General features: G+C 34.1%; 2 protein-coding genes across 3 annotated transcripts in view; both read left to right on the top strand.

Annotated features, from left to right (window-relative positions):
• Positions 1 to 12,148, top strand: part of LOC122802675 (cytidine and dCMP deaminase domain-containing protein 1-like) — a 1,973,793-nt gene that overhangs the window by 1,263,757 nt on the left and 697,888 nt on the right. The window lies entirely within an intron of this gene.
• Positions 1 to 12,148, top strand: part of CDADC1 (cytidine and dCMP deaminase domain containing 1) — a 371,753-nt gene that overhangs the window by 181,873 nt on the left and 177,732 nt on the right. For both annotated transcript variants that reach the window (XM_044072391.1, XM_044072392.1), the window contains exon 5: positions 781 to 950. In XM_044072391.1, the coding sequence (XP_043928326.1) occupies positions 781 to 950 (170 nt within the window). The remainder of the gene's footprint in view (positions 1 to 780; positions 951 to 12,148) is intronic.

Here is a 12,148-nt window from a genome sequence, read left to right on the forward strand (position 1 = left end):
GCCCGGAACTCCTTATCTGTATCCATCAGATCAATACACTTCCTCCCATCCATCAAAACCAATCTGAAATACTTCCTAGCCAAAGGCTGGCTGTGTTCTTGCTCAACACCAGGATAAACTCTATCCCTAAATGTGAACAAGTACCTATTCATACCATACACCTCCTTACTCTCCCTTCTTCCCTCACTTCCTTACTTCTATCAATTTCTCTACTCTGGCTTTCTCTGCAAATATACCATAAGCCTGCATTTCTCTTACTTCATATTGTATTATACTACCTTACCTTTAATTTTGCTATAAACTGGCTAAAGTTTCTCTAAATATTAAATTGTCATATAACTTGTACCTATTCTTAACCAATGTTTTCATATAATATGCATTTTGGTATAATTCTTTAAACTGTAGATTTTTTGTATTTTTGAAGATTGTAATATCATTATTATTAAAATATTTTGTAATACTGAGCTTTTCTCCCCAGTCCACAACTGAAAATGCCTACACAATTGGACTTTCCTGGTAATCAAATGTCAATAAATGTCAATAAATAAATGGTGATCATTTGATAATCCAGTTAGAATGGTTGTAGCTGCTGTTACTTAAAGTTATTTGACAAAATCACACACAAAAAAAATAATCTTGCTGAAGAAGCAAAAGGAGAAATTTAAGTTTATAATAAAACTGAGCCAAAAATCATTGTAGGAACCTAGTATGAAGGCATATTAACTCATTAAATGGGAAAAATATTATGCAATAGAGATTTTTTTTTCTTTTCTCTTGCAGGGCCATTGTGATGGCACAGGAACGTTATACTTAGTTGGCTGTGGTTATAATTGCTATCCTGTTGGCTCTGAATATGCAGATTTCCCTCAGATGGATGATCAACAGAAAGACAGAGAAATTAGGAAGTACAGATATATTATACATGCTGAGCAAAATGTATTTACATTTCGGTAAGTATGGTCCAGCTACACACATCATATGTTTACTTGTTAGATTTTCATAGTGTTTGTTGTTTAAAATACTGTACTTTAATTAAAGAAATGTTTACATTGCGGAACTTACCTCGGTGTATGTTAATTTCAAGGTATTGCATCATTTTTTGGATAAGATGTCAGCCATCAAAATGTAAGTGGACTGATAGATGTGATATAATAGTGATGTAAAAAAACATTTCCTCCACGGCTTTTTTCTGAGCAGTGTTCATGTAATACATATATTTATATTTTGATGAATTGGTTGTATAGTAGTGACTGGCTCATTTCATGATGACCTGGGGAGAAATCCTCCAGGTAACAACACAGTAATATATCAAGGCAACATCTGCATAATTGCAGGGTATCAGCAAAGTTTTTGAGGTATCAGTTCATTGTATGAGATAATTTGAATCATTTTTCAGTAAAACACTCATTACAGCAAATTAAGCGTACAGCAATAAAACAACATTGTAAGTATGCAGCAAAGACTATAAATACTTATGCAGTATCCAATAGCAAATCATTTAAACTTCAGTAAAGCACATTTAGTAATGACTAGTGTAGAATATAGGAGCAGCACAGTGAAGTAATACAGAAGTTACATAGTAAATAAAGGAAATCAACATTGTGTGTTTAGTTACAATTATAGTAGAGCAATAACAAGACACAACAAATGCAGAGAATCAAAAATATATTGAAAAGATATATATTAAGGTAAAGTGTTTTGCTTCATTGTATTGCATTATTAGGCTTACTTGTCTAATCCAAAAAATATCAGAGGACAGATATGTTTGGAAAAAAAATAATTTTACACGGTCTAAAAATACATAAAACAGGGTCGCTGATATTTGTGGTTATTCAAATATTATCCAGGATAATTTAGAAAGAATCAAATAGTGAAACACACTTTCAAAGCTGGTAACATATTTAAATATAGAAATGAGGAAATTGAAAGATTAGGAGAGACTAAGAAAAGAAAATATATGGAGAAGGAGCACAGGGAGAAAACATAGCTGGAAGAAAGGAGATGATTGGGAGTAAGTTGAATGGGAAGTGAGATGGATAAGAAAAATAAAGGAAGGGGAGATATATGGATGTGTAATACATGAATTAAAGTTATATTCTGTGAAGCTTGGGTTTATTCAGTATTACCCTGGATATCAGACTTGATGGCAGTACTGGATGCGTCTCTTCTGTTTAGTAATATGGCAGCAGCTATCCAAGCAGTAAAGCCATGTAACATTCATCATGCAGGTTAGCATTATGGGTAACTGAACCTTCAAGCGATATTCTGCTTTATAAATTGCATCCCTCCTCTGAAGCTAAAAGCTTACCTGCTGGGGTGGAGCCTAGATGGCTAACTGAGAGCAGTGAATTTTGAGAGCTCCATAAACTAGTATAGTAATATAGGAATATTTTATTATTTTCAAGTTTAAAACATCAGAAATATATAGATAAACTACTAAACTACATAAATATCAATTTTGGTGGAGACATACAAACATTTTCCTGTCAAGTAACTTGGAGATATAATGAGTCACTGAATATGAACAACTCAAAGAATTCTCATTCAGATGCTGCTTTGAAAAAAGAACTGCAATTGATGACATCTACCTTACAGGAACTATCTTTGAAGATGGATGGCTTTAAAAATGACTTAGAAAACCTCAAATTAAATTCTCAAAAACACACTGATACTCTTAAGGAACTATTAGAGCAACACCATACAAAAATAACAAATGTAGAGACTTCTCTAATGACATTGAAGGGAGACTCAGAGAAATAATTCCAAAAAGAATTTCTGCTTAAACAGAATACATGGCTGCTTAACAAAATAGATGACTTAGAAAACAGGGAAAGGAGAAACAACATAAGGATCTTTGGTCTGCCTGAAAACACTGAAGGTCAAGACATTATTTCATTCTTAACCTGGATTCCTAAATTTTTAGACTTGAAAGAGGGACTTTTATTTGGGATTGAAAGGGTGCATAGAGCACTGAGGAAACCTGCTTCTAACTCAAGAAATACTCCAACTAGATCCATAGTTATACAGTTTCTTTCATTTCTGGACAAGGAACTAATAGTAAAATCTGCTTGGAGAAAATCACCCTTAAAATACAATCAAAGCCTGATAAGATTTGACAATGATTATTCTTCTAGAATACTAGAACAAAGGAAAAAAGTCTGGCCAATAATAAAACTGTTGAAATAAAACATTAAAGCACAGCTGGCCTTTCCAGCCAAGCTAAAAATACTTTTTTCCAATGAAATGAGAACCTTTAATGACTTAGAAGAAGCTACTATATTCATCAAAAACAACAACACAGTGTCTATCCTGGAAGAAATGGAATGGATGGCCCCTACTCTTAAAAGAATAAAAGAAACAAATCCTTGGACTGATGCTAGAAAGAAGAAACAAAAAACTGATTCTAAGATAGCTGTCCCAAAAAAATAACTCTTATAAGTACATTTCTCAAAGTATCATCTGATATGTTACATCACTTGTCATCTGTTTTTATTTAAAAAAATGAGGGCTACTTAAACAACTGTGAAACAGTAATGATTTATTCAGAATGTTCAAAGAGTCCAGTAATTCTTCACAGACAAAGGTAGGTCAAGATGGGTTACTATTTACATTATAAGCCAAACAAAGCAACATTTAATAGGTTCATAGGTAAGTACTAGGCTATCTGCCCGAGGGCATCCATAAGCCTAGCCAGAATGTGTTGGCTTTCACCGCCCCCTTAGATTAGCTCCCTGTGCCTCGGTCCAGCAGAGCCATTAGTTCCCTGTGCCTCTGTCCAGCAGAGCCACTGCAGTGATCCCCAGGGTAAATTTTCTGTTTCCCATCCACTCGTCAAGGTTTCTCTTGAAGAGTGTTAGTGAGGGGCTCTGCCTAATGTAGATTGGAATCCTGTTCCAAAGCATGGGGAGTCTCTGGGACAGGACTCTATCCCTCCAGCACATCCAATTTATTGTTGAGGTGAGATTTAGATCCCTAGAGTGTGTGACTCTTGGGGATTTGTTTTTTTTTTTAGGTGGAGCATGTCCATCAATTCTGGTTGGACATGGCCTTGTTTGTCAGGCAGAGATCACCTCTAAGTGGTATGCAACTGAGTAGACCTGGAGTTTCTTCAGTCGGGCTGCATAGGGCATCTGTTTGAGGCCAGTAATCCTGTTGGTGAGGTACTTCTGTGGTCTTTCCAGCTGTTGCAGGTGTCTTGTAAGGTACATTCCAAATGGGGCGTTGTACTCTGTGATGGGTCTAATGAGTAGAGGGGCACAATAACCTCTTTTGTTCTAGATGTGAACCCTTTTGTGATTAGGTGGGCCACATAGAAGGATTTTCTAACAACCTTGGCAATATGATTATCAAAGGAGAGATTACTATCTACTTGGGTCCCCAGATCCCTTATTACATTTTCTGTATTTAGGAGACTACCACGTATGTGGTAGTTCATGGGTACTTTGTTTTTTCCAAAGGGGATGACTATGCAGTTTTTGACATTTAGCTTGAGGCCATAATTTTGACACCAGGTATCCGTCTCTGTGAGACCCTTCTGGAGGATGTCTGTATCAGCTGGAGAGTCAATTACAGCCACCAGTTTGCAGTTGTCTGCGAACTTGGTCAACCATAGTCCTCCTGTGCTTGCCTGCACCTCTGAGAAGTATATACCGAACAGGAGGGGTCCCAGGACTGAGCCTAATATCAACATAGAAGTTTCTATTTCCCTACTGGAACTCAATGAATACTTATCTTGTTAATTTTTCATTGTTTTTACTTATTATAATTTAAGTAATTAATTAACTAATTCAACAAGGTGCCATTCATCAGAGTTCAGACTCAAATATAACAAATTAACATCATATATAATAGCAGTAACAGTAGAGTGTTTTGAAAAAAAAATGCTGTCATGGAGACTAATGCCTTCTTCAGTTAAAGTATGATTTAGAAATGTCATGTGTATCCTGGTTGAATAATAGTAGCACACTCTTAGTACAAATGTCATCATTATTCTGTCTAAACATAGTTAATATCAATTATGGCAGGTATCATAGCTTTGAGTGCTGTTTGATCAATCCTGATATGGTGTGCGTGGATGCAGCCGTGTCTAGCAGCTAGTACAAATGTCATTATTATTCTGTCTAAACAAAATTAATATCAATTATGGCAGGTATCATAGCTTTGAGTGCTGTTTGATTAAGCGTGACATGGTGTATGTGGATGTAGCTGTGTCTGGCAGCTGTTTTATGTTGCCAGTTTTTGTCTCTGGAAAGCTGTGGGTTGCAGCTTGCGATTGAGGTTTATTGTTGCTTTTGTATTAGGAAGAGACATTTGGTGGTTTAGCCTGGATCCAGGGGAAGGGGGTGGATAGAACTGTGATTTGGGATATTTTGGCAGAGAATGGTTTGTTTGTACGTCTGCTAAGAGGTGGGAGGGGTGAAGGAGTGTGTTGCCTCTTGTGGCAGCTTGTTGGGAGTTTTTTTTTTTTTTTTATCATCTGTTTGCTCTCTGTTCTTTTCCTGGCTGCTGTCTCACTGAAAGGGAGGTAATTTAGGCTTAAAGTTGCAGTAAAGTGAAGCTTTGCTTTAGGTGCATCACGAGCCCATGCAGTACACAGACACATTAACAGAAATAGACTCTCCCAGGTTGCTATTTTAATGGAGACAGAGTGACGATAATGCTTAATGTCCCAGAGGAGCCTCCGAGACGATTCGTGGCAATGACGTTTTTGGTTTTTAAAAAAAAAAAATATATATATATATATATATATATATATATATATATATATATATATATATATATAAAATAAAAGGGCTGTTTTAAACCACATGTACACATATTGATGGTCTCCCAACACTTCATTTAACTCATTAAGTTTATTCTTGATAAAAAAAAAAAAAAATAAACACACAATAGTTATGTAATATATATGATTTTAGTAAGTCTAGACATAAAATATATAATCGTCATACAAGATGAAGCAGTCTGCCGAATTTAGATATTAAAGACAGGATTTAATAACATGGGCTTGTGCATAATAACACTACTTTCTTACCTTGTCATAAATGACATACACTACATTGAACATCAAGGGAAGCACAGTGATTTTCTTATGTAAGGTAAATATCGATAACAAGTCATGTAATTGCTTTAACTTGAATTGTAGTTTTTGTAACCCATCGTGACAATATATAATACTTAAGCCGTTACCAAGGTAACTTTTTTATAAATTACATCAAACTGACAAAATTATTCAAGAGAAAAAATAGAAGTCTGAACCTGAAATGTCACAGAATGTAGCAATCATATTCTGAACAAATAGCATTAAATTGACAATAGACAATTTACTAACATGGGCTTGAGTATAATAACACTACTGTTTTAACTTGTCATAAATGACATTCACTATATTGAACATCAAGTGGAAGCATGATGATTTTCTCATATAGGTAAATGTGCATAAAGTCATATAAATGCTTTAACTTGAATTGTGATTTTGTAACACATCTTGACCATACAAAATACTTGAGCTGTTACCAAGGTAACTAATGTTTTATACATGACATCAAACTGACAGAGTTGTTCAAGGAAAATAATAGAAGCTTGAACTAGGAATTTCACTGAATGTAACAATCATATTCTGAACAAATAGTATTAAATTGACAATAATCACTCAATTTAACCTTTGCTGATTATACAAAATAGAATGTTGCCATTTAAATCTAAAAACTCTCAGTATATGTCATAAAATGGCAATTTATGAGTATGGAAGGGAACTTGTAATCATTAATCACAATAAGTGAATTTGTTGTTTTTAACCTATAATTTCACTCATTTTATAATAAGAAATGACAGCTATGAAACTCCTTATGTGTAGGAAATGGGGGGAGGAGGAATGCACTGATAATTAAAATGTACTAACTTTCATCAATGTTTACATAAAACAAACTTGATGCTTTAAGTAAGTTAGCAACAAACAAAGTGATTACTTCCAAATGCTGGTAAACAATGAAATATAACTTCTGATATATCCAGTAAAATACATTGTATTATAAACATTAGGTATAATTATTATTACCATCTATTTATATTAAGTAATAAGTTTTGAACGACTTCATCAATAAGGGTGAATATGTTAAATAACTGTGTGCTGTAATCTTTTACTGAGGTTTCATATATGATACAGACTACTTTATTATGATTGAATTGCTTGTCATCTAGCTTTCATGTAAATATTAATTGCTTATACAATAAGTAGACATTTATATTGTATTAGAATTCTGTCTAATCTACAATAGTACTATATCTGTTCAAAATAATATAAATATTGCTTATTCCTATTACAAATATTCTCCATATGATAATTCAATTTATGGAGCTCAGATGTTCTGGATTGTCAATATGAGTGATAATCTGATGGACGTAGGTTTAACCATCAGATTAGGAATGATTTTCATTCCATGGCTAGTGTGGAGTTTAGTTTTGTTAACATTTATTAATTTAAATTTGTTATTTCACAAAAACATTTTTAGTATGCCTGACCAAAACATTACTTTATTGGTAAACACTCAAGGTATAAAACTGATAATTTCCTTTAAAAGCTCAAAAATATACTTTATAGTTATCAGAGGAAAATGTTTAATAGTCAGAATAAAACAAAAATACATGGTCTAAATAACCTAGGATGGATTTAACTTTATTATAGGTTCATAAGTTCATAGGTAGGTACTAGGCTATCGGCCCAAGGGCCTACTTAAGCCTAGCCAACAAGGTTCCCTGGCTTACGCCACCCAAGAAAGTTATTTTCCTGTGCCACTGTCAGGCAGAGACACAGAAGTGATCCCCGGGGTGTATTTCCTATTTCCCATCCACTCATCAAGATTTTTCTTGGAGTGCTAATGAACTTTGCTTGACATAGATGGGTAGCCTGTTCCAGAGTATGGGAAGTCTCTGGGACAGGAATCTATCCCTCCAGCATGTCCTGTTTATTGAGGTGACAAGGTTTAGGTCCCTAGAGCATGTAGCTCGGAGGGATTGGGATTACTTTAGGTGTAGCATGTCCAACAGCTCTGGCTTTGACATAGCTTTATATGTTAGACAGAGATCACCTCGGAGTAGGCGATATGCTACAGAGTAAAGCTGGAGTTTTTTGAGACGGTCAGTGTAGGGCATTTGTTTGAGGCCAGTAATCCTCTTTGTGAGGTACTTCTGTGGCCTTTCCAGCTACTGCAGATGTCTTGTGAGGTACATTCCAAAAGGGGCGTTGTACTCTATCATGGGTCTAATGAGTGTCGAGTAGAGGGGAACAATTACCTCTTTTTTCCTGGATGATAACCCTTTTATGATGATGTGTACCACATAGAAGGACTTCCTGACTACTGTGGCAATGTGATTATCAAAGGAGAGACTACTATCCACCTGGGTCCCTAGGCCTCTTATCAGATATTCGTTGTTAAGTAGATTGCTGCCTATGTGGTAGTTCATGGGTACAGAGTTTTTTACCAAAGGGGATGACACTGCACTTTTTGGCATTGAGCTTGAGGCCATGGCTCTGACACCAGACATCTGTCTCAGCGAGGCCTTTCTGTAGGATGTCCACATCATTTGGGGACTTGACTATGGCTCCTAGTTTGCAGTCATCTGCGAACTTCATTAGCCAGAGGCCTTCTGTGTTGGCCTGTACTTCAGAGAAGTAAATACCAAACAGGAGAGGTCCCAGGACGGAACCATGTGGTACTCTACTTGTCACTGCTTTGAGGTCAGATTTGGAGTCTGCAACTTTTACAGTGTGGGTTCTGTCAGTGAGCCAGTTGACAACCCATCTTCTGACGGTAAGGATGGGGGGGGGATGGTGTCGAAAGCCTTGGCGAGGTCAAGGTAGGCTGTGTGAACCACCTTACCCTCATCTACGGCTTTGGTGACTCAAAGAAGTTGATCAGGTTCAGGAGGCATGATCTGCCTTTCACAAACCCGAACTGGATGGGATCCAGAGTTTGGAGGTTACCAATGCATTTGTTTATGAGTTCCATGATGATACGTTCCATGGCCTTGCAGACCAGGCATAAATACCAATGGCTTAAACAATCCTAGCAAGAGATCAAATCTACTGAAATATTTAAAACTGAACAAAACACAAATTGTCTTCCTTCAAGAAACTAATTTCAAAACAAATGACAATTACAAATGGAATCCTAAGGAATATATCATATTGGCACAACCCACTTATAAGACAAAGACAACAGGGCTAACAGTTTTATGGAAAACAAATGTAATTAACACAGACATCATTTATAAGTATGAAGGCAAAGATAGCCTTATGGGATTAGTAATAGCTAAATATAATAACAGAGCATGGATCCTAGCTAATCTATACTGGTTCCCAGGCATTGGATCAGGAACTGTTAAAAACACTTGGATTTCATTTCCAATAATTATAAAGGCAATTTGATATTAAGAGGAGATTTTAACTATATATTTGATATTTCTAAAACTACAAATAAAAGACCGCTGCGTACATCTGCTATATCAGAAGCTTTAAACAAGTGGGTAGAATCATTTCATTTTGTAGATACTTTCAAATTTAAAGAAGATAGATCTTTGTTGTTTTCCCATCAAGACCAAAGATTTGTTACCCAAACTCGAATAGATAAAATATTTGCTGCCCATGACTTGCACTCTAAAATCATTAATTTCTCAATCACTCCCTGCCCCTTTTCAGACCACAGTTTATTGATACTAAAACTACAAAATGGGTACAAACCATTAATCTTTAACTCCAGAATTCTAGCATATATAACTAAAATTAAAGAGTTCAAACTCTGGTTATTATCCGAATTGCAGTTCTTCTTAGATATTAATTACACCATAGAGATAAATAAAATAATGATATGGGACTCATTATAAGCTTACATATATGGTAAAACCCTAACTTGGTATAAAAAAATCAGAGAATGGGATTCTGAATTATTAGTTCTACAATCCAAACTTTTGTTAGTAAAAGCAGAAAAAATCAAAATAATTTGGAGATGAAAAAGAAAGTAGAAGTAGTAAACAATAAATACTACGAAATTCTAACACATAAAACTTGTTTAGCTTTAGAAAAACTAAAAATTAATACCTTGGCCACTTCTCCCAAATATCTACACAATTTATCCACAAGAATCAAAATACAATCAAAAGCTAATAACATTAAAAGTATCTTCTATGAAAAGAAAGGGAAAAATGTCTCAGATATAGGTGACATTTTTGATGCCTATAGAAATCACTATATGGAACATTTCCAAAAAGAAAATATACATATTGATCAATTAAATCTAGATGAAAAATGTTCTAATATAAAAAAATACCAGAAAAAATTAAAACTAGATCTGGAAGCACCCATATCCTACAAAGAAATTACAGATGCAATAAAAGAGAGTAAAAAAAATAAAGCTCCAGGTATAGATGTAATAATTATGGAAATACACAAACTTTTTCATTCAGAGATACTGTCCCTCTTCCTTAAAACTCTATTAGAAATTCAGTCACAATCTTTAATACCACCATCTTGGAGATGTTCCTTAATCACACCAATCCTAAAGGAAAACAAATCCCCAAACCTCTGTACCTCATATAGACCTATATCATTATTAAATAACGACTATAAGATATTTATGACAATATTAACTAACAGAATTAAAATACCACTATCGAAAACAATACATAATGATCAAACTGGATTTATATGCCATAGACACACATGGCAATATTAAAATAATAATTTCTCTTATAGATTATATTAATAAAGAAAATAAAAGAACTCATAATTGGCTTAGATATAGAAAAAGCCTTTGATTTCCTAAATTGGGACTATTTATTCAAAATTCTGGTGTTATTTGAATTTCCTCCTTCCTTTGGTCATCTACTAAAGAATATATATACAAATAATTTAGTGTATGTTAAGCTAGGTCCTGTCACTTCTGAATCTATACATATAACAAAGGGTACTAAACAAGCATATCCCATGTCACCAATTTTATTTGCCTTTGGCTATTGAAATATTGGCAGATTCAATATGTAACGATACAAAAATCAATGGAGTAGATGTTTATGAACAATAGAATTCTAAAGTAGTGGTCTTTGCTGATGACATATTATTAACATTATCCAATACAAAAGAGACATTAGAAGAATTAGATATTTTAATTGACACATTTTACAGGACTTCAGGACTCCATTTTAATAAATCAAAATCAAAATGTTTATTTTTAAATAAAAAAAAGAATTGCAGACGAAGGGGAATCACATGATAGGGAAACAAGAACAAAATAATATTAACATTTGAAAATAGACTACAGTTAATAAAAATGGTTTTACTACCCAAGGTTCTGTATATAGCTTTGGCAGTACAGTTGCTACCAGAAAGGAATATACTCAAAGAAATAAACTCAAGCTTAATAAAATTTTTATGGTTTCCCAAAAGAAACAGAATAGCTGTACTACATCATATCAGACCATGGAAACAGGGTGGATTAAACCTTCTTGATATAGAAACATATATAAAAGCATCAATATCTAAAACAGTCTCAGATTGGATAAGTCCAGATTATTCTACAAATTGGAAAGAATTACTAACTGTAATATCAATAAATGAATTTGATTTACAAAAAAAAAATTAAAATAGATAAAAACAGTTTGCCATGGCACATAGAAAGAAATAGCCAGGGAATTGTTATAGCTAGGCTTGTATAGGCCCTAGGGCTGATAGCCTAGTACCAGCCTATGAACCACCTATATTATGTATTAGTATGCAATATAACATAACTAAGCCCACTAAAACTTGTATTATTAATTATTACATTGACTAACTTAGGAAAATTATTAATCCAAATATAGATTTAAAAATCTAGTTTGATCTTTTAACACCATGTTCATCGTTACAAAGAGCTATCCACATAAAATATACAGAGAAATAATTAACTCCTGGGAACAAAAAGGATTTGTTTGTTGGTTTCAATGTATCAAAGAAATAAAAGTTCTGGATATGCAAACAATAGAAACAACATACAAAATTCCACAACAAGATTGGCTAACTACGCAAAGCATTCTACCATATTTGCAAGATTTATGCAGAATAATTAGTAATTCTTCATTTAAAGAAATACCTAAACTTACGAAATACCTAAATGAA

The sequence above is a fragment of the Protopterus annectens genome, chromosome 5.part0 (genome assembly GCF_019279795.1).
Source record: "Protopterus annectens isolate FY-2018-M chromosome 5.part0, PAN1.0, whole genome shotgun sequence".
Classification (NCBI taxonomy): Eukaryota; Metazoa; Chordata; order Ceratodontiformes; family Protopteridae; genus Protopterus; species Protopterus annectens.